Source organism: Dendrobates tinctorius, unplaced genomic scaffold (genome assembly GCF_039654945.1).
Source record: "Dendrobates tinctorius isolate UK_male_01 unplaced genomic scaffold, ASM3965494v1 ptg000014l, whole genome shotgun sequence".
Lineage (NCBI taxonomy): Eukaryota > Metazoa > Chordata > Amphibia > Anura > Dendrobatidae > Dendrobates > Dendrobates tinctorius.
Window position 1 is genome coordinate 2,864,997 of NW_027361682.1, and position 27,825 is coordinate 2,892,821.

The 27,825-nt window shown below is 43.2% G+C and overlaps 1 protein-coding gene and 1 long non-coding RNA gene across 6 annotated transcripts in view; one reads left to right on the forward strand and one right to left on the reverse strand.

Moving 5' to 3' along the window:
• The window catches only part of LOC141074284 (uncharacterized), an 82,076-nt gene extending 54,458 nt beyond the window's left edge, over window positions 1-27,618 (forward strand). The window contains exons 2-4 of one of the 2 annotated variants that reach the window (XR_012227177.1): window positions 9,018-9,212; window positions 25,152-25,236; window positions 25,641-27,618. This is a non-coding gene — a long non-coding RNA (uncharacterized lncRNA). Of the gene's footprint in view, window positions 1-6,077; window positions 9,213-25,151; window positions 25,237-25,640 lie in introns of those variants that run through there. The other variant, XR_012227176.1, reaches the window with a different exon arrangement.
• LOC141073554 (uncharacterized) overlaps window positions 1-27,825 on the reverse strand; it is a 132,756-nt gene that overhangs the window by 79,639 nt on the left and 25,292 nt on the right. For all 4 annotated transcript variants that reach the window (XM_073560852.1, XM_073560824.1, XM_073560833.1 and 1 more), the window contains 4 exons: window positions 1,650-1,799; window positions 1,341-1,520; window positions 1,135-1,258; window positions 954-1,051 (listed from right to left, as the gene is read on the reverse strand). In XM_073560852.1, coding sequence (XP_073416953.1) covers window positions 954-1,051; window positions 1,135-1,258; window positions 1,341-1,520; window positions 1,650-1,727 — 480 coding nt within the window. In that variant the 5' untranslated portion in view covers window positions 1,728-1,799. The remainder of the gene's footprint in view (window positions 1-953; window positions 1,052-1,134; window positions 1,259-1,340; window positions 1,521-1,649; window positions 1,800-27,825) is intronic.

Here is a 27,825-nt window from a genome sequence, read left to right on the forward strand (position 1 = left end):
AAGAAACCGGATCCGGCCGCCGGATACGGCTGTCACCGGATCAGGCGCATTGCGGCGCTCATAGGCTTTCATTGTATGAAAAAGGCGGACACGCCGGATCCGGCGTGTCCGGCTTTTTCGCCGGAGACAAAAAACGTTACAGTAGCCGTTTTTTCCAGACGCCGGATCGCGTCACATTGCCGGATCCGGCGAAAATCGGATGAAACGCATGGCCATCCGGCTCGATCCGGCTCTAATGCAAGTCAATGGGGGGAAACCGGATCCGGCATTGCACTTCGCCGGATCCGGTTTTAGTCAAAAGCGCTGGATCGCGCCTGACGCCGAAAACCTGATGTGTGAAAGAGGCCTTAGATCACGAATAGAACAGTCATTTATAGGACATTTCATAACTTTCCCAAATTCCTATGAAAAAATATTCAGCGTATTCTGCATTGAACTACTGTACCCAATTTATTATATATTTTAGGAGTCGGAATTGGTCCATTTTATACCGACTCCGACTCCACAGCCCTGCATCTGACTCTTCCTAGGCTACTTTTACACTTGCCGTGTTTTTTGCGGCCCATATAGTCGCAATTTTTACAGTCTGCCGCAATAACAGACCATTAAATACTTGCGGATCGCAACTTTTTTCATTTTTCCAATACTATGGAAATAGTATTGTGGTAAAAAAATGGCGTTCTGCAAAACTGGAAGTGATGGTGCACCGCAAAAACAAACTTCTGTTTGTTTTTGCAGCCCCATTGAGGCTCAATCTTTTTTCACGGCCGTAAGGCACACCGTGGATTTTTACGGGCAGATTTTGCGGCCCCATAGAAATCTATTGGGGCCGCAAAACCACGGTAAGTGTAAAAGAAGCCTTATACTGGTGGATAAAACAAGACTGAGCACAAGACCTTCACAGCCTTCTACACATTATAGGGGAGATCTCATGGCACCTTCTCTCCATCTACCTGATGATCCTGAGGAACACTGGGATCTTCTTGTTTACAGTCCTGTGGAAGAAGAGGACGGGGACATCTCTCTGGTGTTGTCCTCTCACTGGATAGACCTGGAGGAAACACATACAGGGACTGAATTCATTCCTTACATACAGATAATTATAGGCCGTGTGTATTTAGTCCTGTTTATTACCTGGTGATGTGAGGGGCTGGGGAACCTCCATCATGACGTCCTTGTACAGATCTTTGTGTCCTTCTAAATACTCCCACTCCTCCATGGAGAAATAGACGGTGGCATCCTGATACCTTATAAGAACCTGACACATACAATGATACTGTCATCCCCCGATCCCTCCATAGTGTTACTGTATAATGTCCCAGCATTCCCAGCAGTGTCACCTCTCCAGTCAGCAGCTCAGTCATCTTGTAGGTGAGTTCTAAGATCTTCTGGTCATTGATGTCCTCATGTATCAGGGGGTGAGGTGGAGGCCCCGTGATTGGGCTCAGGGGTCTTCCCCATCCCTCAGACACAGGGGCCTGACCGCGCTCCCTAGAGGTCTTCTTCACTACTGTGTAATCCTGGTTATGGAGAGACACATTAATAAACCTCACTACAGACATTTCTAGAGTCCTCACCTCTCCAGTTCTGTCCATCTGTTATTCCCATAGATAAGAATGATGTAATGTGATGTCATCAGAATCTCTCACCTCTCCAGTAAGCCAGAAGAGGATCTCTAGGATGAGGTGTAATATCCTCTCCACCATCTTGTCCCTGTCCTTATCCATACTTGTAGGGTCGCTCAGGAGAATTCTCTTATATAGAAGATCTCCACTGAGAGGATCCGATATTGTAGGGACCTGAATGGGGAGAAGATGACGATGTAACATCATAAAGATCCCATGTAAGAAATCTCCAAAACTGTTACCGGCTCCACATGATCACTACATCCAGTCATGGCCCCGTCCTGCCCCCGGTATAACACACAGTCCCATTATAGGCACACACGGGGATTTATCCCAGAATATCTCCAATCCAGCACCAAAAATACAGAACAAATCTAAAAAGGAAAATCTAAATTATCTGAATCTTTATTAAATATCACATGAAAACAAGACAAATTATAAAGTGCAGGGAACATGCACAGAGATCGGGAAGGCAGAATCGGGGATGTCAGTAACAGATAATGATAGAACATGAATATAAATCACAGAAAATTGTAATCCCAGTAAATGTGATTGTCCCAGAAAGGCGCTGCATAAATTGAGAAAACCTAGAAGGGGATTTGTGTCAGGGAAGAAATGATAATAATGAATAAAAAATGATAAACACAACACTATAATAGTGCACACAGAGCGGCCGATGTAACTGACCCTGCGGTCACATGTGCACAGGGTCCAGGATGGGTGAGATTAAGAAAGAACAGAGACAGGGGCTGCAAAAAGCAAAAGATCGCACTACAGCATCCTAAGGGAGAATTAAGGGGGTTTTACACATAGCGATATCGCTAGCAATATCGCTAAAACGTCACTGATTTTGTGACGCAGCAGTGATATTGCTAGCGATATTGCTGTGTGTGATACTTACCTCCGACCGGCTCCCCCGCTGTCTATTGCTGATCTCGCGAGATCGGGCGGCTCCATTTCTCGTCGGGCGCTTCCTGCTGTGACGACGAGCGACGCTGGACGCGGGCGGGAGGACGTCTGGATCGCTGAGTGTGAAAAGTGAGTATCGTCCGCTGCGTCGCTGCTGCATCGCTGTGAGGTCTTCCTGTGTGGCAGCTCACTAGCGATCATTTAGCGATGCACCAGCGATCCTGACCGGGTCATATCGCTGGTCGGATCGCTGGTGCATGGCTAAATGTAAAAGGGCCTTTAGTGACCTGGAGGATAAACAGCCGCAAATTATCAGTGACAACCGCAGACATGATCAACAGATCTTGGCCTTGCTGGCTAAAACAGAGGATTTGGAGAACAGACTTAGGCGGAATAATATAAGGCTAATTGACATCCCTGAAAAAACTGAGAGCAACAACCCTACTGATTATTTTGAGAAATGGCTGCATTCCCTGTTTGGGGCAGAACACCTGACCCCTTTGCTGTGGAGAGGGCACATAGAATACTTACCCGGCCATTACCACCGGTAGCACTTCCACGCCCAGTCCCAATAAAATTGCTTCATTATAAGGACCATGACAACATCCTTAAGGCAGCTCGTGATAAAGGGGACATATCCGTCAATGGCCAAAAGGTGTCCTTTTTCCCCCCGACTACTCCATTGAAGTGTCAAACCGCAGAGCACAATTTGTGGATGTGAAACGTCTTCTACACTAGCTACAAATACCATATTCTATGCTGAACCCCGCGAAACTCAGAGTGACCGCCCGGGGAGGAGCCTCCTTTTTTTTTGAAAATCCTAAGGAAGCACTCCGCTGGCTGGATCTAAATGAGCAGCGACTTCACCAGAATCCGCAACGCTGAAGAAATAAGTATAACTTAAGTCATGTGATATCAGAAAATATCTGACTGACTGCTGGGGTCATAATTCCTATCGAGTAATAAGCGGCCCAGAGGAAAATGGATTCTGTGTCTTTTATCCTATAATGGCAGGCTCCCAAGAAATGATTATTTTTCTCTCTTTTTTTAGGCATTCATGGACTATATAAGGGGAAATAGTTTTGATACAAGCCATAAATAGATCCAAGACTAAGGCTGCGTTCACACGTAGTGTTTTTTTTGCGTTTTCGCTGCGATTTTCCGTGAAACCGCAAAAAAACACATCCCATGCAATCCTATGGGATTCCGCACATGCTGTGCTAATGCTGCGGATTTTACCCCTGCGGAATTGCATCGTGGTAAAATCCACAGCATGATCATTTTTTGTGCGGAATCGCGGCGATTCCACACCCATAGGATTGCATTGAAACACCCATTTTACGCATGTGGCTATGCCCACCATGCGTAAAGTGAGCGCTTCATGCGCGGATGGTACCCAGGGTCTGGAGGAGAGGAGACTCTTCTCCAGGCCCTGGGTACCATATACCTGTAAAAAAAAAGAATTAAAATAAAAAATATTGATATACTCACCTTCTGACGGCCCCCGGACTCTTTTCCTCCTCTCACCACGCGCCCGACATCTTCCAGTCCCAGTAATGCTTTGCGCGAAATACCGTTGATGACGTCGCGCTCTCGCAAGCGTGACGCCATCTCTGGTCCTTCACGCTAAGCATTACTAGGACCGGAAGATGGGAGCGCCGTGGAGGAGATCGGGGGCCGTCGGAAGGTGAGAATAACTATTTTTTAAATTATTTTTTACATTCTTTTACTATTGATGCTGCATAGGTAGCATCAATAGTAAAAAAATTGGTCACACATGTCAAACACTATGCTTGACAAGTGTGACCAACCTGTCAATCACATTCCAAGCGATGCTTCAAATCACTGGGAATGCGCTTGAATTCCGCACGCGAAAATCGCGGAAAACAAGTGGGAAATCGAATGCGTTTTTCCCGCGGCGGGAGTTGCGGACATGCTGCGGATATTTCCGCAACATTTCTGCAACGTGGGCACATAGCCTAAAACTAATCAATTTGGGGAATTCTTGCAGGACACGTTTTGAATCACGGACAAGAAATTTATCTTATCAGGTGCAGAGGAGGAACTAATGGCTTGGAAGGAGGCGCAAGAGGCATACTCAACACACATTAGGGAGAAGGACAAGAATAAACGATTATTTTCCCAGATACATTTCTATGAAGAAGGGGAAAAGGCAGGACATCTATTGGCTATGATCGCAAGGGCTCAAATAGGGACATCCTTTATAGGAGCTTTAAAAGACAAGGAAGGTGCAATTGTTAATCAGCCCGATGAAATCTCAAATATTTTCAAGGAATTCTATCAGGACTTATACTGAACCAAAATCCAGGTTAGCAGAGAACAAATCCTGACTTATCTGGAGGGAATTGATCTTCCAGCTATCTCTGAGGCAGATCAAAAATACCTGAATAGTCCCCTGCAATTAGAGGAGCTACAAATGGCCACAGCATCAATGGCTAATAATAAATCACCAGGGTTGGATGGGTTCCCTGTGCAACTATACAAGAAATTTGTATTATTAGCTCAATTGTTGTGCACCTTCCAGGGGGCAGCTAAGGAAGGCACTCTGCCTCTATCAATGAGAGAAGCGGTCATTGTCGTTATACCCAAACCCGGCAAGGATCCATTGTTTCCTGATTCCTATAGGCCTATATCTTTGCTTCCTACGGATGTTAAAATTATAGCAAAAGTTCTGGCCTCCAGGTTAAATAACATAATATATCTACATATCTATAATATCATACACAGTGATCGCTCGGGCTTTATGCCCGATAGGTCTACAGCCGTTAATAACCGTAGATTATTTCTTAATGTTCAGCTACCAGTGGATAATGCAGGAGATGGGGTCATATGCTCGCTTCACACTGCTAAAGCATTTGACTCTGTTGAGTGGGAATATTTGTGGGTAGTTTTGAAGAAATTTGGTATGGGTGCTGAATTTATTTCATGAATCAAATTATTATATGAGAGGCCATTGGCACAATTAAGGGTAAATGGGCATCTTACTTCAGTCTTTGAATTGGGGAGGGGTACACGACAGGGTTGTCTGCAGTCTCCTCTGACCCAGAGATCTTTGTGTGTGACGGGGATCAGCGACCAGCCCCCCTGCCGGTTATCGCTGATCATGCAGCATCGGCCAGGGCCGTTTTTCGATCGCTGGTCTCCCGCTGGCCAGCGCGCATCGCTGCGTGTGGCAGCGAGAGACCAGCGATCAGCGAGCTCCCAGCGCTGTAAGCAGATGCTGGGAGCTGGTATCCAGGGTAAACAGCGGGTAACAAAGTGCCGCGCACACTTAGCTACCCGCTGTTTACCCTGGATACCAGCATGCTCACTGGTCCTGGTCGCTGGTGAGTTTGCCTGTTTGGCAGCTTACTAGCGATCATGTAGCAACACACCAGCGACCCTTACAGGTCGTATCGTTGTCGGGATCGCTGGTGCGTCGCTAAGTGTAACGGTACCCTTAATCTAGAGAAGACAATCTCCAAGAATTAAACTGGAAACTCTACAAAGAGATAAAACAATGGGTGGCCTTGCAATCCCAAATCCGTGGGTTTATTATATATATGGCAGCTCAGCTCCAGCACATTCGTGGGTGGGACGACCTTGGTGGGGGACGGGGAGTTCAATGTTTACTACTCCAATCACATCTTAAATCGACTCTATGAAGCATTGGAGGCTCACAAATTTAGGTTATCCTCTTGTAAAACCACCAGCTATACTGTTAATACACAAACTTTGAGGGACAGTGAAGAAACTACAAGGTATACAAGGAATTTCACAGTTTCCATCATTGTGGGAAATTCCATGGCATAGTCTATATAATTTGGATGGGTTTAAAAATTGGAGTTTAAAAGGAGTAGAAAGATTCACACGTTTTATAGGGAAATACACTCAAGGAGTTCTCACAAATACAGAATGAATATGGACAACCCAATACGGGATTTTATAAGTATCTTCAGTTACGACATGCATGTCAGGCAGAGGGTCCTGTCCTAAACAACGGAGTGAACAAAGAGGATGTAATACAGAGGATAGCCAGCTCACATAACTCTGGAGGACTCATCTCATTACTTTATAAGAATAGAGTACACGTCACTCCGTCTTCGAGGTGCACGGAAAAGGATACCACTCCTCAAAATGTATAGTATAAGAAATTCCGGCACTCAAAAGAAATATATGCAGAAGAAATTTATTTGTACAACAGATTCTCCCAAAATTATATGACGTTTCGGTCTACAACTCAGACCTTCATCAGGAAATTGATAGCCCAGCATTGGTCATCAGAGCAGGCGCCTACAGTAACAGAATTTAAAGATAAAAATAATTGGCTATTAAATCTGGAATATATATATTTGAAAAGGAAGGCCATCTCCAAATTTGAAAAAATATGGGCTCCATGGATTAATGGCTCCGGCCTAGCATCTAGAGAACTGCAAAGTTTTAGACTAGGTTACACAAATGCCCAAATCAAAACTCAATCAATATAATACACCAAAGAAGGCAAGAGTATATTACAAAAAAGAACTAAATTCAAAATTTCCATTAACACCTGCTGGATTGACCGTATTTAAACAGTAAATCCAGCGACTTTCCACCTGTGCCAAGGCTCTAGATAAGTCACCCCCTCTAGTTCCAACAGAAACCTGATCAATGGCCATAATTCTTAACTTATTAGAATCGCAGTTGTGAAAATTCTTGAAATGCCTAGGAATGGTCTTAAGAGTCTCATCATTCTGAGAACTCTTTGCTTTATCAATATCTCTGACATGTTCTCTGACCCTGATTTTTAGTTCTCGGGTAGTCATGCCTACATAAATTTTATTACAAGGACATGTCGCGTAGTAAATCACGCCCTTAGATGAACATGTCAAATAGTGAAAAATTTTGTAGGTCCTAGAACTATCAGAGATTCTAAATTCTTTACTCTTATCAAGATTTTTACATGCCAAACAGAATGTACAAGGAAAAAATCCTCTCATATATTCTTTAATTTCATGTACCTGTTTGGTTTTTGGTGAATAAAGGCTCCGTACCGGTAAGTCTCGTAGATTATCAGATCTCTTGGCCGTAATTAAAGGTCTCACAGGTAGACAATTGCCCAAAATCGTGTCTGTATGAAGCACTGACCAATGTTTTTCAATAATGTTCGTTAATTTTCGCCATTGGCTGTTGAAAGGAGTAATGAATCTTACATCATTGGTCTGTTTTTTATCAGATTCTGTCTTGGATTTATACAATAAATCATTTCTAGGAACAGCCAAGGCTCTCTTGTACCCACGTCGGATTTGCCTATGGCTATAACCTCTGTTTCTGAACCTTTGATAACGGTCCCTGGCTTGTTCCTTAAATAATTCATCTGTTGAACAAATACGTCTCAAAGGCAGATGTTGGCCAATCGGAATACTATTGATAGTAGATTTCAAATGAGAAGAGCTGGCATGAAGTAAAGAATTGACAGCAGTAGGTTTTCTATATACATTGGTCACAATATCTCCCCGTTGGTCAATCTTAATGCCAAGATCCAAAAAATTGACACTCCGTCCATGGCAAAAGGTAAGTTTTATATTTAATTCATTTTGATTAAGGGTAGCCATAAATTCTTCCAGTTGGTCAAAAGACCCCTCCCATACGAATATAATGTCATCAATAAATCGCATCCAATGATGCACTTTATCGATACCTCCAATTGGATTAGTTAGAAAGATTTCTCGTTTCCATGCGCCGAGAAACAAATTTGCATACGATGGTGTGCAGGCCGACCCCATCGCGGTCCCCTGAAGCTGTAAAAAAAATCTGGCCATTAAACATAAAACAATGAAGAATGAATTTCAAAAGAATCAAAATGAATTCTGACAAGAACTTGTCAAAATTCCCAGCTTCAAGGAACCAGGAGACGGCCCTCACACCATCAGCATGCTTAATAGATGTATACAAACTTTCGAAGTCTGCAGTCACCAAAACCATGTCATCACTGACATTCAAGCCATCAAGATTACGTAATGCTTCAGTAGTGTCTTTAATGAAAGAAGGTAAAGTGGATACTACTTGTTTTAAATAAAAATCCACAATTTGACAAGCAATTTCACAAACACTTTCATTGCCAGACACTATAGGTCTACATGGAGGGTTAAATGGATACTTATGAATCTTTGGGATCAAATAAAACGTTGCAAGGCGTGGTTTCATTATTAATATGGCATCCATCAGTTGTTTAGGAATTATTCCTTCATCATGAGCTTTTATGAAGATACTGCAAAGATCCTGTTGAAAAGCAGTAAGAGGATTTGAAGTTAATTTTTTATATGTGGTTTTGTCTCCCAAAAGTTTATTGGCTTGTTTTTCGTAAAGTTCATTGGGCCACAAAACCACATTTCCGCCTTTATTGGCTTGTTTTATCGTTACATCTGACCATCCTTGTATTTCTTTAATTATTCTACCTTCTCTGTGATTAATTAGTGATCCTGATGCTTTTCTTTTCCGCAGAGCGATGAATCTAATGTCGGCTGCAAGGATGTGGATATCGTCCAATCATTTTAAATATATACAAGAATAGTTAGAGAGGCTGATAGGCTGAAGAGTATTATAAAACAGGTTCCATCCTTCCCCCAACACACGCCTCCAGATGAAGTAGATAACGAAACGTGCGTTGGGGCGAGGTGGAACACTTTGACTGCCATTGTAAGTTATACTATTTTGTATTTAACTATTTAAGCGCTGTGATTGGGAGTATAGTAATGGTGTTATACCATGTGCTCAAGCATTTGTAGCATGGACCTTATTTTATTTAAGAATTTTAATCTTGAAATAATACTAATATTAAGGTCATAAACATGCAGCTACTTTGTCTATAACATATCTGATATAGGTCAGTGTGTTCCACTTGTTGTGCTGATGTACTCTGCAATATTTTGGATTTTAGAATAATTTTGTCTAATAAATGAATTTTGGAATATACTCTTGTCTTCTTTGGTGTATTAAAGTTTTAGACTAGGTCTGCTTTGATTTATGTATAAATTCAATTTAACCCCTTAGTGACAGCCATTTTGCAGCTTAATGACCAGGCCAATGTTTACAATTCTGACCACGGTCAATTTATGAGGTTATAGCTCTGGAATGCTTTAACGGATCCCGCTGATTCTGAGATTGTTTTTTCATGACATATTGTACTTCTTGTTAGTGGTAAAATTTCTTCTATATGACTTGTGTTTATTTACGAAAAAACGTAAATATGCAATTTTCAAACTTTAAATTTTTATACCCTTAAATCAGAGATATGTCACACAAATTTCTTAATAAATAACATTTCCCACATGTCTACTTTACATCAGCACAATTTTGGAAACAACATTTTTTTGTTAGGAAGTTAAAACGGTTAAAATTTGAACAACGATTTCTCATTTTTAAAACAAAATTTAAAAAAACATTTTTTTTTAGGGACCACATCATATTTAAAGTCATTTTGAGGGGTGTACATGATAGAAAATACCCAAAAGTGACACCATTCTAAAATCTGGACCCCTCAAGGTGCTCAAAACCACATTCAGAACGTTTATTAACCCTTTATGTGCTTCACAGGAACTGAAGCAATGTGGAAGGAAAAAAATTAACATTTAACTTTTTTTGCAAAAAATTCACTTCAGAACCATTTTTTTTTATTTTCACAAGTGTTAAAAGAGAAAATTTGTTGTGCAATTTCTCCTGAATACGCCATTAACCCATATGTGGGGGTAAACCACTTTTTGGGCGCACGGCAGAGCGCACAAGGGAAGGAGCACCGTTTGACTTTTTCAATGCAGAATTGGCTGGAATTGAGATCGGACACCATGTTGCGTTTGGAGAGCCCCTGATGTGCCTAAACAGTGGAAACCCCCAACAAGTGACCCCCATTTTGGAAACTAGACCCCTTAAGAAACTTATCTAGATGTGCAGTGAGCACTTTGAACCCCCAAGTGCTTCAAAGAAGTTTATAAACGCAGTCGTGAAAAAAAAAAAAATCATTTTTTCCCTCAAAAATTATTTTTTAGGCTGTGCACCCACGTTGCAGAAATGCTGCGAATTGTCCGCATTTCCACAACTCCCTGCAGCGGGTAAAACGCATGCGGAATTCACATGCGATTTCCCGCAAAACACAAGCGTTTTGCAAGCGTTTTTAGCTTGCAGAATGCTAGGGCATTTCCAACGATTTGAAGCAACGCTTGGAAAAGTGATTGACAGGTTGGTAATACTTGTCAAGCATAGTGCTTGACAAGTGGGACCAACTTTTTATTATTGATGCTGCCTATGTAGCATCAATAGTAAAAGATAGAATGTTAAAAATAAATTAAAAAAATAGGGATATACTCACCTTCTGTCGGCCCCCGGAGCCCTCCCGGTCGTCATCGGCGCTGGCGGCAATGACCTCTGATGACCTAGCAGTCAGTGAGCGTTTCAATGCAATCCTATGGCGGCGGAATCGCAGCAATTCCAAAGAAATAATGAACATGTGTGGTGCTAATAAAAATATGGATATCTTATAGCCTACATATTGTAATAGATTGTTTATATGCTTTGATAGAGTGTGGTCATTAGCCAAGGATGGAAAGTATTGCAAATATGAAATATGGTTGTTTGAATCCAAACACTATATTGCAATATACTATGGTGTAATATCATTAATGCTGAACTTTGACACTAAGCCACAAAGCGTTTGCTCTGTGTCAATACCGTAAGACAAGGAATTGTTCTGTGGTCTTTGAAGCTCTGTGTTTCAAAGATTCATTATCCTGATTTGTACACAAGTGACCACTGTGATATTTGCGTTGACAAACAGTGATAGATACTGAATACTTTCACTTGGGGGGTGGTTGATGGGAATTCTTCAAGGAGCTTTCCAACTAATTCTGTGTGGTGTATTCTTACAATAGGAATAACAACTGTATAGATAATGAATATTTATGCTGCTTGAACAAGGAAGTCTTGTGCTCAATAATAGTATGATTCTTGATTGACAAGAGAGACCAAAATGTTATGGTCTCATGTAGCAATATTGGGTCATGCATGACATCAATAATCGAGGACCGATTGTGATACACATCGTGACATGTATGAGTGTGTGTCTGAGTTACGATAGGTATCCAGTTTTCAGAATAGGTGATTATGGAAGTCATGCTGCCCATCTTAGAGCATTATGCTATGAGCATGAAGAGTTAACTTTGTAACAAGCAACATATGTTGAACTTTGAACAGTGATAGACAACTTTGACAAGTTGACCAGAGGCAAACAGAGCCTGGGTTATAATCAGTAGCAAAACATTGTGCTATTGTTAAGAGACATGCTAATGGCAAACGAATCTCTGGTTGGCGCAAACAAACTAAGATTGTAGTAGACAAACAGACCTTGAAGTCTTGTGCTATTGTGAAGACAACAACGTACTGTGCAGATTCAAGATTTTGATGCAGACTAAACATACTGCACAGTTGTAATGTGGGAGTGTTGTGTATAAAAAGGTGGACCCTATGTCAGTGAGGAAGAGGGGACATTTCCAGGAAGGGACATTTCCAGCAGGGACATTTCCAGAAGCTATTGTGGGTGCACGGTTTCTGTGATGACAAGACCAGAGTATTTTCCTTCTCGACACTGTGGTCCCTTCAGTAGAGAAGTGATGCTACAATGCTTGGTAATGTATAGTATGGATACTTATTTCTCTATGTACTATAATTCATAATAATTGTATGATTCACATGAAATTAATTAACAAGACAGGGTAATTTTATATCTCCCATTCCATTAACTTGGTGTTCTATCATTTAACTTAATCATTGTAAAATAAAATTGTGTCATATCCAAGTAGTAGCCTTCTTTAAAGCCGTATCCGAACCTTATTGCTGAACAGTTGGCAATACATAAATTGGCGTAGTCGGCAGGATACGCAGAAGGCTCTGAATTTTTTTTTTTTCTTTGTTGGGATAAGAAATAATCCTCACGTCCTAACTCATTTTATAATAAGATAATAATTTGTGGGGGGGCGTGGCCTAGCAGCATGTGAGGAGGACGTGGGTCTGCTGAGCTCCCACACACAGCTACTGATTACTGCCATTATATCCCCACAGCACGGTCAGTAACTAATCTGTGTGCATTCCTGAGAACTGCAGGTGCCGCTGGACAGAGATATTCAGCCTCTAGCCCTAAATCATGCCAAAAAAGGTCAGAGAAGAGTGACTAATGAGCTGGGGCCTGGGTCCCAAGATGGAGCTGCTAACACAGTGCGTGCTCTGGAGGAAGCAGCTGCAGACAGTGAGGCCAGGAACAGGGAGGAGGCAGCCTGGCTGAGACGCTTTGCCAGAGTGGAGGAGGCAGAGCACGAGTCCCTCCAGGAGACAGATGAAGAGCTGGAGTCTGCAGGTGGAGGTATGGATCCGGAGGTGGGAGAGAGGGGAGAGGAGGAGGCCACAGGCTCTAGAGGTTGGGAGAAGCAGGACGCTGCAGCCAGCTGGGGAGAACTAGTGGAGCAAAACAAAAGCCAGCTCCAAGCACTGCAGCTGCAAATGCCAACTGAACCTACTATCAAAGATGTGCTGACAGCAGTTATGCAGTGTGGGTCTGCTATTTCTTCTGTGCTCACTCAGCTGGGTTATTTACAAGAATCCATGCAAAATGTGAGGCATGAACAGCACACCGTTAAAAACAGAACCGGGCAACTTGAGAAACGAGTTGGAGATGTGGAGGGTACTGTGTCTAAGGCTGGTTTCACATTCGCGCTTTTTAAGCGCACGCACGGCCGGGGGTAGCTCCGCCCCCGAGCCGGCTCTCTGCCCGGCGTGCCCGCCCCTTCCTTGTAGCGCCGCCTCCTAGCGCACAGCGGCGCCTGCGATCGGCGCACCCTATCTTTAGCATAGGGTGCGCAGATCGTGCGCAGGCCGTGCGCTAGTTGCGCTTTGACCTGCGCTGCGCACTTTTGACGGTGCGCCGTGCGCGCCAAAATCCGAAAAGTTTGATTTTGGCGCGCACGGCGCACCGTCAAAAGTGCGCAGCGCAGGTCAAAGCGCAACTAGCGCACGGCCTGCGCACGATCTGCGCACCCTATGCTAAAGATAGGGTGCGCCGATCGCAGGCGCCGCTGTGCGCTAGGAGGCGGCGCTACAAGGAAGGGGCGGGCACGCCGGGCAGAGAGCCGGCTCGGGGGCGGAGCTACCCCCGGCCGTGCGTGCGCTTAAAAAGCGCGAATGTGAAACCAGCCTAAGTCAGCGCAGCATCATAAAGAACTTAAAAGAGATATGGTTGCTGTGTGGGCCAAAACTGATGACCTAGAGAACAGGTCTAGACGGAACAACGTCCGCATTGTTGGCATGCCTGAACGTTATGAAGGCAAAAATCCTACTGTTTTTATTGAAGCCTGGATTAAGGAGAAAATAGGAACTGATAATCTAACTCATTTATATGCTGTGGAACGTGCTCACAGGGTTCCTACCCGCTCTCCTCCTCCTGGTTACCAACCGAGGCCTATCTTGGCTAAAATTCTCCACTATAGGGACAGGGATAATATCCTTAGATACTCAAGGGAACATCCTGACCTTTCTATTGATGGCTCCAGAGTTTCTTTTTACCCTGACTTCTCGCCAGAAGTCCAAAGAATGAGAGCTAAATTTATGGACATCAAAAAACGTCTAAGGGCCATAGGTATCCGATATTCTATGATATTCCCGGCCAAGCTGCAGGTCGAGGCCCGAAACAAAATTCACTTTTTTCTGGATGCTAAAGATGCTATGGACTGGCTGGATCTGAATGAACAGCAGCTGAGGAAGGATGAGGAAGACCGGGAATGCGGCTGATGATGTATTTGCTACTTTGGACACTTCTGCGCTGTCTGGTGTCTTGACTTTCGGTTCTGTTGCAGGAAACTGCTCGACATGTTGTCGTTTTGCTATAGATGGTTGCCATGTGCTGTGGGAACTCATCCTGTTATGTGTGGGCAGCAGTTAGGAAGTGAAACGCCCGTTGACTGATGTGGAAGGGAATAACATCGCCCTTGGTTGAAATACCCTTGGCACTGCCGGGGGACATGTTGGGGAGAGTTCTGGGGGGGGAGGGGGGGTTCTAGGGGTTTGTCGGGTACTATGTAACTTTTGTGCACAACAATGTAAGCTCTACTATGACACGGTGGATATTGGCACCGACTGTATATCGACTTGAGAATGGGTGACGTTAAAATACTTAGCTGGAATATTAGAGGGCTAAAGTCCCCAGTAAAAAGACAGGCCATATTTTCCTTAATAATGGATCAGAAGCCAACTGTTGCATGCTTACAAGAGACGCATCTTTCTCCTGAGACACTTGGTATATTAAATAAGAGGTGGATACAACATGGGTATCATTCCACGTACTCTCAATACTCCCAGGGAGTTAGCATACTGGTCTGTTCAGGTGCCCAGTTTACATGCAATCAGGTGGTGGTGGACACGGAGGGGCAATTCGTCTTTCTATTCTGCAAACTCTTTGCTGAGATAATGATACTCATTTCTATATACATCCCCCCGCCTTAGAGTAGCAAAGTTATATATAAAATTCATACCATGTTGAGGGACTTTCCGGGGGTCCCTTATATGTTGGTGGGGGACTTTAATAATGTTTTGGACTCCCACTGGTATAGAGGTAATCATGCACCCCTGAAACCGGGAGGTAATCGTACGCCTTTCGGAGTTTTGTTACATGAGCTAGCCCTGACTGACTTATGGAGAAGTCGTAATCCTGATGTCTACCAATATTCATGCTTCTCCTCTACCTTTGTCTCAGTGTCACGCATTGATTTGGGTATGGGTGACGATTTGATGCTGAGAAAAATTTTAGACGTTAATTATTTGCCGAGAACAGTCCATCACTCGCCCATGTCCATTACAATCAAGGGGGGGGATAATAGATTGAAAACTAAACTGTTATGGCGACTTAATCCGTTTTGGCTGCAGCTAGTGGATAAGAATGATAGCTTTAGCTTTGAGATACAGGAACATCTCAGGTTTAATTTGGGTTCAGCATCTAGTTTGACTGTTTGGGAGACTCTGAAGGCATACCTGCGGGGCATGTATATACGTGAGATTTCAAAGCTTAAATCTAATTCCAGAGCAGAATCTCAGATTATACTTCATGAGCTGGAGGATGCGGAAAAGGCTCTCTCCATGCGATTCACTCTCGTCAGTCAGAAAAGGCTAAAAGAGGCACAGTTGAAGGTGACTAAAATGAAGCTAGAAACTGCGAAACGAAAACGTATGTTTCAGTCAGTTCAATATTTTGAAAATGCGGAGAGTGTTGGTCATTTGCTCTCGGTTATAACTTCAGCACGGGGGGGCCCTCGTTTATAGCCGGCCTTCGGGATGTGGGTGGGCAACTTTTCAATGACACACCGGGTATTTTGAGAATTTTGGAGACTTTTTATACCGAGTTATACTCCTCACACACCAGGGCCTCGACTGAAGACCTTGACAACTTTTTGGGGCCCGCTAAACTCCCAAGTCTAACTGACGAGGCGAGACGTATGCTTGATGAGCCGCTGGACTTGGGGGAGCTTGAAGAGGCTTTGGGATCTATGTCCAATGGTAAGGCGCCGGGGGTAGATGGCTTACCGGTTGAGGTGTACAAAAAGTATAAATCGGTACTACTCCCTACCTTGCTGGCTGTATTCAATGATAGTCTCAGTTCTGGAGCTCTCCCATCTTCTATGCGGGAAGCTATTACTGTGCTGCCAAAAAAGGACAAACACCCGACACTCCCGGCGTCATATAGACCCATTTCCCTCCTGACGGTGGACATTAAGCTCCTGGCGAAGGTTTTGGCCACTCGACTTTCGAAGGTGGTGGAATCGTTAGTACATTCGGATCAGACGGGTTTCATGCCTCGTAAGTCTACGGCCAAAAATATTAGGCGACTGTATTTGAACATGCAGGTGAGGGCGGATAATGCGGGGGGGAGGGTGGTCCTGTCTCTGGATGCCGCCAAGGCATTTGACAGTGTAGAGTGGACCTACCTCTGGGCTACACTTCGCTGTATGGGGTTTGGTCCGAGTTTTATTAGCTGGATCAGGCTCCTATATTCCGAACCAAAAGCACGAATACGAGCAACTGGATCACTGTCTGACCCTTTTCCTCTTTATAGAGGTACGAGGCAGGGCTGCCCTCTGTCCCCGCTACTCTTTGCTTTAGCAATAGAGCCTCTGGCCTCCAGAATAAGATATGATAAGGGCATCGAGGGGTTCAGATACGGAGGACAGGAGGAGAAGGTAGCACTCTATGCTGATGACTTGCTTATGCTCTTGGCTGACCCTGATAGATCATTACATAATGTGATGCTGCTCCTTAATTCTTTTGGCGCTGTCTCGGGACTAGTTATTAACTGGGAAAAATCTGCGATTCTCCCTTTAGATCCGATCCCAATCAACGTCACACAGGTGCCGGTTGTAACGACTTTCAAATATCTGGGTATTATATCTAATAAACTAATGGATTTTGAATATTTGAATCTCTCGCCACTGATGGCCAGGATCCAGGATTAAGGGGAAGGTTAAGGCCTGGGCTAAGTTGCATCTTTCTGTGGTGGGGAGAGTGAACTTACTGAAAATGGTGATCATGCCGCAGCTTCTGTATGTTCTTCACAACTCCCCAGTCTGGCTCCCTCAAAATAGGTTTTACAAAATTAATGCGATATTTAGAGAACTTATTTGGTTAAAAAAGGGTGCAAGGATCAAATTGGAACATTTACAAAAATCTAAAGAGATGGGGGGGCTGGCGCTGCCCAATCCATGGCTCTACTTTCTCTCCTCTCAATGTCAGCACATGGCGGGGGGAATGGAGGGCTTCCCAGGGAAGACAGCGGGGGGCCAGTTGATTTTCCGGTCTCTTGTGGGTCAGGGGTCGCTGTTATCCAACTTAGAGGCGGGCAGATTTAGACCTTGGGAGTCTAGATATCCTACGGTCCTTCTCATGATTAAAGTGTGGGATAAAATTAAACAGTTAAGAGGAATCACGGGTTTCACAAAATACTCCCCTATTTGGGATAACCCGTATTTGCCGCAAATGAGGTCACTTAAAGGTTTTGCGCAATGGAGGCGAATAGGTATCTGGTGGCTGTCGCAATTAGTGGAGGATGGGGTTTTTAAGTCCTTTGACACACTGAGACGGGATTTTCCGCTCCAACACTCTATGTTCTTCCAGTATCTGCAGTTGCGGCATGCCTACACAGTGCAGGACCAAATGAATAGCATATCTATACACCAGGATGCTATTGTCAGCAGGCTCGGGCTGCAGGCATCCACTAGGGGTTTAATCTCGTTTGTGTACGGTGGACTTCTTTCAATGGTTTTGGTGAAGCATCCGATAGGAGCGCTGGCGAAGTGGGAGCAACAGTTGGGCGCCATTTCAGGGGGTCAATGGGAATCTATTCTGCAGATGGTCCCTAGGCTGTCTCTTAGCGAATCCAATCGTTTGTCCCAATTGTATATTCTTTATAGAGTTTATAGAACCCCTAAATGGTTATTTGATATGGGGATGAGGATGGATTCGCAGTGCCCTAAATGTACGCTCGAGAATGCTGATAACTTACATATGTTGTGGACGTGCCCCTGCCTGCAGGTATTTTGGATTCTGGTCCTTAATTTGATCCATGTGACTACAGGACAGGATATCCCGAGAGATCCCGTTGTCTGTGTCTTGGGTTATGTGGAGGATGTGGGGGGAGATGAATACCTTCAAACCGCAGTTGCCAGAATGCTTTATGCTGCTAGGAAGCTGATAGCATACCATTGGATTTCAGATAAGGTGCCATCTCGGACAGAATATGTAGGGAAGGTGACCTGACGGACGGACGGACTAGTCAGAGTGAAGAAGGAAAGGTTTGCACAGTGTAGGTAGGTGTCAGTTATTACAGTGGGGAAACAGCTAGGAAAGTGTAGTGGACGTGCAGTACATTGGGTTGACCATTAGATGGCAGGGAGGAGTGTGAGCAAAGGACTTGACAACAGCTTAGGGCTGGAGAAACTGTTGGTCATGGGGGGCGTGGTTACAGTGACAGGGGACCGGGTGAGCTATAAATACTGAGGGAGGGTTCCAGAAGGTTCCTGTTCCCCAGGGGGAGCTCCAGTGACAGGAGGACTGCGACAGTCTGTGCGCTGTGAGGAGAATCTAAACCAGGGGGACTGAGGAGAGAGAATGTCAGGGGGGTGGTCCTGACAGGAAGGACCGCAGAAGGGACAAGGCACTGGGTGTGAGACACCATATTTGACACGACGACTGATCAGTGGAAGCGCTGTTGGTTTACGGGCCTAAGGCGGCCACAGTGACGGACCTGTCAGGAGCGTCGACGAGTGAAGAGGGGACGGTGTACGCACACGCGTCCCCAGTTCAGAGTACGGTGTGTGGGAAGCGGCCCTGGAAACAGAGGGCCGTAAGGTAAAGAAAGTGCGGTGTGCTCTGAGGCCGTCAGACAGACGGCAAGTGAAATAAACTTGGACCTGTTGCACTCAGAATCTGCCTCCATCGTGTCTCTGTTTTTTATCTCTGCGCGGTAAGAAGAGGGACCACCCCCCAGCTCGGCCCACCTAACTCTACAAATACATCAATAAATGAAACTATATACTCTATAGAGAAAAAGCCATATACCTTAAGAGGGGACGACCAAATACTTTTGAGCAAATTTGGGCTGGTTGGCTGGACACCCCGGGTCTGCCAGCAGCGAACCTATTCGTCTAATAGCTGATTTTGGTCGACATTGTTATCCACTGTGTCTAAGTGCATGTATTTTATATTTTCATAAGATTTGTGCTTTTTGTGTATAATTTTCTTATTTCTTTTGTGGACCGGGCAGGGGTGTGGGATGTTGGGGGGGGATGGTGATACAGTTGTTTTTCACTTGTTTGTTATAATGAAAATGTGAATAAAAACTATCTGATTAAAAAAAAAAAGATAATAATTTGTCGGCACTAGGCCAAAATGTTTGGGTTTTTGGCACAAAGTCAGAAAAACAAAATGTTTAAGAAAGGAAAAAAGAAAGAGGATGGTTGTGTGGAGATCCCCGGCTGGACCAGGGCTCCATACAATATTATAGCGCAAGAAATGCATTGTTGTGGATTGGCAGAACCCTGGGAGAATAAGCTCAAGGGCTCAGAGCTCCATGATGTTGCTGGTTTACTCATGGGGATCCCTGCTAAGGCAGGTGATGCAGTTAACCTCTCGATGTTGGTGATTTACTCGAGGTTTTCCCTGCAAAGGCAGGTGATGCAGTCAGCACCCACTGATGTTGTTGAAGTACTCAGGGGTGTCCCTGCTCAGGCAGGTGATGTGGTTAACCCCTCGATGTTGGTGAGTTACTCGAGGGTGTCCCTGCAAAGGCAGGTGATGCAGTCAGCACCCACTGATGTTGTTGAAGTACTCCCTGCTAAGGCAGGTGATGCAGTTAACCCCTCGATGTTGGTGAGTTACTCGAGGGTGTCCCTGCAAAGGCAGGTGATGCAGTCAGCACCCACTGATGTTGTTGAAGTACTCCCTGCTAAGGCAGGTGATGCAGTTAACCCCTCGATGTTGGTGAGTTACTCGAGGGTGTCCCTGCAAAGGCAGGTGATGCGGTCAGCACCCACTGATGTTGTTGATGTACTCAGGGGCGTCCCTGCTCAGGCAGGTGATGTAGTGTCTGTAGGACGGCGTATTTGGATTTTACTCAGTACATACCGAGATATGCATGAGCAAAACACCCATATGCAAAGAAAGTTGTCGGAAAAAAAAGTGGTTGTAAGTGAGTCTATTGAGACTCCAGGGTGGGAGGAAACTCCATATCATATTTTGTCGCACAGTGTTGGTTCAAGTGAACGTTGGGGCAAATATTAGCAAGATGCAAAGCCTGTTGATGTAGCAGAATGCTTGCAGAAAGTAAAAGTAGAAAAAGGGAAAGAATGATGTGCTCTTAGTAGGTGTGGCTGGATCCTGCTATCTGCATATAGAAAACAGCATGAGGAAAAGCAAAGAATGTTAACTAAAGTGCAGGAATTGGAAATACAGCTATGTGAGGCCCAGAATACATTGGTGGCAGCACAGGGTCAGAATAAGATAGTAATGGACAAATGTGTTGGAACTCAGCATGATGCAGGACAGACTGCTGTATGTGTAAGGGTACCGTTACATGTTGCGACGCACCAGCGATTACGACAACGATACGACCTGGCCAAGATCGTTTGTGCATCGCTAGTAAGCAGTCATATTGCACGATCTACATAACGACGCATCAGCGATTTTACAAACGACCACCGTGATCGTTTGTACCGTTTCACACGCTGTCCATAGTAACGATTCAGACTTTGTGTAGGCGTCCTTCAGCGCTAGCTTTCCACGCCCCTCTGCTCCACAGTATAAGCGCAGAAAGAAGAGGGGGAAGGTGAACAGGAATGAAGCTTTGGCCATGGCCAGAGCAGAGATGGAGAGGAACTCAGATCAGTGGGATGGTGATGCACAGGAGTCAACTGACTCTGAAACTGTCACCAACCCAGAACAGGGGGATGATCATTTTGATGGGGAGATGGAAGAAATGGATCCTCTTCTTAACCCATTAAAAGCTCATCGTATTTGCCAGATCCAGGTTGTAGAGACAGCTACAGGGAAGCAAAACCAGAATGAGGTAGAAGATTGCAGTGTGTCTATTAGATCTGAGTTGCAATCTACCTTAAGTAGAATAAATACTAGGGGTGGCAAGGACCCGGCAATGTTCAGATTCAGGCGATCTGATGATCCCATGTTGTTCTGTAGTAATTATTTGGCATTGTACAGAAATGTTTGCAATCATCCAGATATGTCTCAGAATGATCCTAGTTTTCTATTTTCAATGGCAAATCATTGTAATGTAGATTATGCCACAAGAGTGTCTCTAAGAAATACCAGTTCATATGAAAGATTTGTAAAACTATTAACCCCTTACCTACAATTGACGTAATATTCCGTCCATGTGACCATGGACCTAATTACCATGGACGGAATATTACGTCATCACGATCAGCGGCGCCCACGTGGTGAGCGCCGCTGATCGCGGCCGAGTGTCAGCTAATTATCATAGCTGACACCCGGCACAATGTGTCAGGGGCGGTCACGGACCGCCCCCGACACGTTAACCCCTTGCACACCGCGATCAAACACGATCGCGGTGTACCGGGGGTTAAAGGGAAGCATCGGCAGGGAGGGGGCTCCCTCCGTGCTTCCCTGAGCCCCCCACGGCAGTGCAATGAGCAGCGCTGCTGCGGGGGACTCCTTTCCTGCAGGTCCCCGGATCCAATATGGCGACGGGGACCTCCGGGGGCCTGCAGGAAGCTGGCTTCCTCAGTGCCTGCAAAGCGCAGGCATGAGGAAGCCTGTGCAGTGCCTGTGACAGATCGCTGATCTGTCACAGTGATCTGTGATGTGACAGATCAGCGATCTGTCACAGGACAGTGATGTCCCCCATGGGACATTGTAATAAAGTAAAAAAAAAATTAAAAAAAAGTGTAAAAATAATTTAAAAAAAAAAAAATCGCCAAATAAATTAAAAAAAAAATAAAAAAATATTCCCCAATAAATTCATTTTTTGGAAATAAAAAAAAAAAAAAAACAATAAAAGTACACATATTTGGTATCACCGCGTCCGTAACGACCCGCCCTATAAAACTGTCCCAATAGTTAACCCCTTAAGCGAACCCCTTAAAAAATAAAAATAAAAAACGAAGCAAAAAATAATGATTTATTATCATACCACCGAACAAAAAGTGCAATAACGCGCGATCAAAAAGACGTATATAAATATCCATGGTACCGCTGAAAACGTCATCTTGTCCCGCAAAAAATGAGCCACCATACAGCATCATCAGCGAAAAAATAAAAAAGTTATAGCTCGCAGAATAAAGTGATGCAAAAATAATTATTTTTTATATAAAATTGTTTTCATTGCATAAAAGCGCCAAAACATAAAAAAACGACCTAAATGAGGTATCGCTGTAACCGTACTGACCCGAAGAATAAAACTGCCTTATAAATTTTACCGCACCCGGAACGGCGTAAACGCACCACCCAAAAGAAATTCATGAAACGCTGGTTTTTGTAAATTCTGCGTCCCAAAAAACAAAATAAAAAGCGATCAAAAAATGTCACATGTCCGAACATGATACCAATAAAAGCGTCAACTCGTCCCGCAAAAAATAAGACCTCACATGACTCGGTGGGTCAAAATAAGGAAAAATTATAGCTCTCAATATGTGGTGATGCAAAAACTATTTTTACAATAAAAAGCGTCTTTTAGCGTGCGACAGCTGTCAAACATAAAAACCGCCATAAATAGTAAATCAAACCCCCCGTTATCACCCCCTTAGTTAGGGAAAAATAATAAAATTAAAAAAATGTATTTATTTCCATTTTCCCATTAGGGTTAGGGCTAGGGTTAGGGTTAGGGCTAGGGTTAGGGCTAGGGCTAGGGCTAGAATTGGGGGTTTCCACTATTTGCGCACATCAGGTGCTCTCCAAACGCAAGATGGCATCTGATCTCAATTCCAGCCAATTCTGCTTTGAAAAAGTCAAATGGTGCTCCTTCCCTTCCATGCACCCAAACAGTGTTTTACCCCCTCATATGGGGTATCAGCCTAATCAGGACAATTTGCAAAACAACTTTTGGGGTCCTATTTCTCCTGTTGCCCTTAGGAAAATAAAAATTTTGGGGCAAAAATATCATTTATGTGGAAAAAAATGTTTTTGTTATTTTCACGCCTGGGCGTTATAAACTTCTGTGAAGCACTTGGGGGTTCAAAGTTCTCACCACACATCTAGATAAGTTCCTTGGGGGGTCTAGTTTCCAAAATGGGGTCATTTGTGGGTGGTTTCCACTGTTTTGGTACATCAGGGGCTTTCCAAACGCGACATGGTGTCTGATCTCAATTCCAGCCAAAAAAGTCAAATGGCGCTGCTTGCCTTCCGAGCTCTGCCATGTGCCCAAATAGTCATTTACACCCACATATGGGGTATCAGTGTACTCAGGACAAATTGCACAATAACTTTTAGGGTCCTGTTACCCTTGGGAAAATAAAAATTGGGGGTGAAAAGATCATTTTGTGGAAAAAATATGATTTTTTAATTGTACCGCTGTGCATTATAAACTTCTGTGAAGCCCTTGTGGGTTCAAAGTTCTCACCACATATCTAGATAAGTTCCTTAGGGGGTCTAGTTTCAAAAATGGGGTCACTTGTGGGGGGTTTCCACTGTTTAGGTACATCAGGGGCTCTCCAAACGCGACATGGCGTCCGATCAGAATTCCAGCCAATTTTGCATTGAAAAAGTCAAACGGCGCTCCTTCCCTTCTGAGCTCTGCCATGCGCCGAAACAGTGGTTCCCCCCCACATATCAGGTATCAGCGTGCTCAGGACAAATTGCACAATAATTTTTGCAGTCCAATTTCTCCTGTTACACTTGGTAAAATAAAAAAAATTGAACCTGAAGTAATTTTTTTTGTGAAAAAAAGTTAAATGTTAATTTTTTTTAAATATTCAAAAAATTCCTGTGACGCACCTGAAGGGTTAATAAACTCCTTGAATGTGGTTTTAAGCACCTTAAGGGGTGCAGTTTTTAGAATGGTGTCACTTTTGGGTATTTTCTATCATATAGACCCCTCAAAGTGGCTTCAAATGTGATGTGGTCCGTAAAAATAAAATGGTGTTGCAAAAATGAGATCGCTGGTCAACTTTTAACCCTTATATCTTGCTAACAAATAAAAATTTTGGTTCCAAAATTGTGCTGATGTAAAGTAAACATGTGGCAAATGTTACTTATTAACTTTTTTGTGTGCCATATCTCTGTGATTTAAGGGCATAAAAATTCAAAGTTGGAAAATTGCGGAATTTTCAAAATTTTCGCCAAATTTCCGTTTTTCTCATAAATAAACGCAAGTTATATGAATGAAATTTTACCACTAACATGAAGTACAATATGTCAGGAGAAAACAATGTCAGAATCACCGGGATCCACGGAAGCGTTTCAGAGTTATGACCTCATAAAGGGACAGTGGTCAGAATTGTAAAAATTGGCCCGGTAGTTAACGTGCAAACCACCCTTGGTAGTGAAGGGGTTAAACGAGTGGTGTCTTAAGTTAAAAGAGCAGGATGAAGTATCAGAGAATGTGTCTGCTGTTTACAGGCCTAGGCATTGCTTTAAATGTGGGAAGATGGGCCACATTAAACGTTACTGTAATACCAAACCAGAGAGCCATTCATTGCACCAGAATATTGATGGTATTGAGAATAAGGAAGAACTTGCCATCTATGATGATACTGAATTTACAGACTCATGTAAAAAAGCCGACTTTGCTACAACTGCACAAAAGTCGCAAGAAATGCAGATCCCAACGGTGGATAAGAGTGAGACTGGGAAAGAGCAGAATTTATCATATTGTAGACCCCAAAAAGACGATGCTACTATTCCTGTGTTCTGTCTATGGGGCTGGATCATTTTACATGGGTCACCAGTCATCATTCCTGTGTTATCCTTTTAAGACAGTGTCCAGTGAGGATTGTTTGTTTGTTTTTGTACAGATAGGATAAGGACAAAGTGCAGTATTTGACTTGTATGTATTCTAACCTTTTTCTTTGTGTTTTCTTTCTCCAGACTGGACAAACCAGATTTTCAGAGGAATCGGATTCAATGTATTTAGCTATATATAAGACATGGGGGTAGACTAATGAGCTCAAAGGTAAAGGTTAAAATAATTGTTTGCAAACAATTAAATAAGTAATCATCCCATTGTGATGAATTGGACTGTATTTAGCTAAAAGTTGTGGTTTAGTTTTATGTATGTCTTTAATCTTTATTTGAACATAATAGGTTTGTAAAATCCGTTTGTAAGTTGCACCTTGAACAGTGATGTTTGATATTTCAATGAATGGAGGTAATGTGATAGATCAGATTTATCCAGCAGAAATGTATGAATATTGACTAAAGTGACATGTCAATATTACAGAGAGAAGCTAGAATAGCTCAGCCAGTGGATTTCTAAAATTTGGTGGAATCAATTCGGTGTCCTGAATCTGCTCAGGTCATTTCTCAAGTAGCGGTCAATGTGATCTCAGATAATAATGTTTTTTGTTTTCCCTTTAGATCAAAATCTGATCTGTAAGCGTTGTATTATTGCTTTCATCTTGTGAGACTGCTTTCAAGCCAAGCAATCTTCAGACAGATACCAGCTATGGAAAGTGTGGATTTCTGAAAACCAAACAGAATCTATGGCTTTACTTGGCTCAGTGAACACTAGCCATTTTTGAAGGGCAAAGACCAAGAAGATGTGACCCAAGATGTGAACTGTACTGAAGAAAATTTCTAATGGGAGAAATGATTAACAGAAGGACTCCAAGAATGATGCCAGCTGATCCATGCTGTCAGTGGACTTGTGATAAACATTTAAATATGATGAATCAGACTGGGGATGGGGAGAGGGCTATTATATGTGGCTCCAGTTCAGATAAAAAGTGCAAAAGTATGAGGGTGGGCAAATATGACGTATAACAGTATAGTGATCTCTCCATCATTTGCAGAACATGTAAGATTGCCTAGAGGTGGGATGTTTTCCTATGGAAATATCACTTCTCGTTATATTCCAACTAATATAACTAGTGGGTCAGGTGTTAGCTCTAGGTTAACTTTAAGGAGTAATTTGTATTATGCATGCATTGGTTTGTTGTTGTTGGATAAATAATGTGTGGCTATAAGATATCCAAGGGTGGATTGTGGTGCTAATAAAAATATGGATATCTTATAGCCTACATATTGTAATAGATTGTTTATATGCTTTGATAGAGTGTGGTCATTAGACCAAGGATGGAAAGTATTGCAAATATGAAATATGGTTGTTTGAATCCAAACATTATATTGCAATATACTATGGTGTAATATCATTAATGCTGAACTTTGACACTAAGCCACAAAGCGTTTGCTCTGTGTCAATACCATAAGACAAGGAATTGTTCTGTGGTCTTTGAAGCTCTGTGTTTCAAAGATTCATTATCCTGATTTGTACACAAGTGACCACTGTGATATTTGCGCTGACAAACAGTGATAGATACTGAATACTTTCACTTGGGGGGTGGTTGATGGGAATTCTACAAGGAGCTTTCCAACTAATTCTGTGTGGTGTATTCTTACAATAGGAATAACAACTGTATAGATAATGAATATTTATGCTGCTTGAACAAGGAAGTCTTGTGCTCAATAATAGTATGATTCTCGATTGACAAGAGAGACCAAAATGTTATGGTCTCATGTAGCAATATTGGGTCATGCATGACATCAATAATCAAGGACCGATTGTGATACACATCGTGACATGTATGAGTGTGTGTCTGAGTTACGATAGGTATCCAGTTTTCAGAATAGGTGATTATGGAAGTCATGCTGCCCATCTTAGAGCATTATGCTATGAGCATGAAGAGTTAACTTTGTAACAAGCAACATATGTTGAACTTTGAACAGTGATAGACAACTTTGACAAGTTGACCAGAGGCAAACAGAGCCTGGGTTATAATCAGTAGCAAAACATTGTGCTATTGTTAAGAGACATGCTAATGGCAAACGAATCTCTGGTTGGCGCAAACAAACTAAGATTGTAGTAGTCTATAACAAACAGACCTTGAAGTCTTGTGCTGTTGTGAAGACAACAAAGTACTGTGCAGATTCAAGATTCTGATGCAGACTAAACATACTGCACAGTTGTAATGTGGGAGTGTTGTGTATAAAAAGGTGGACCCTATGTCAGTGAGGAAGAGGGGACATTTCCAGGAAGGGACATTTCCAGCAGGGACATTTCCAGAAGCTATCGTGGGTGCACGTTTTCTTTGATGACAAGACCAGAGTATTTTCCTTCTCACTGACACTGCGGTCCCTCCAGCAGAGAAGTGATGCTACAATGCTTGGTAATGTATAGTATGGATACTTATTTTTCTATGTACTATAATTCATAATAATTGTATGAATCACATGAAATTAATTATCAAGACAGGGTAATGTTATATCTGCCATTCCATTAACTTGGTGTTCTATCATTTAACTTAATCATTGTATAATAAAATTGTGTCATATCCAAGTAGTAGCCTTCTTTAAAGCCGTATCCGAACCTTATTGCTGAACAGTTGGCAATACAACATGCTGCGGATTTTACTGCTATGCGATTCTGCAGTGGTAAAACCTGCAGCATTGACACAGCAACTGCGGAATCCCATAGTAATGCATGGGGATACTTTTTTTAAGCGTTTCCGTGGCCGCAACGCTAAAAAAAGCAACATGGGCACAT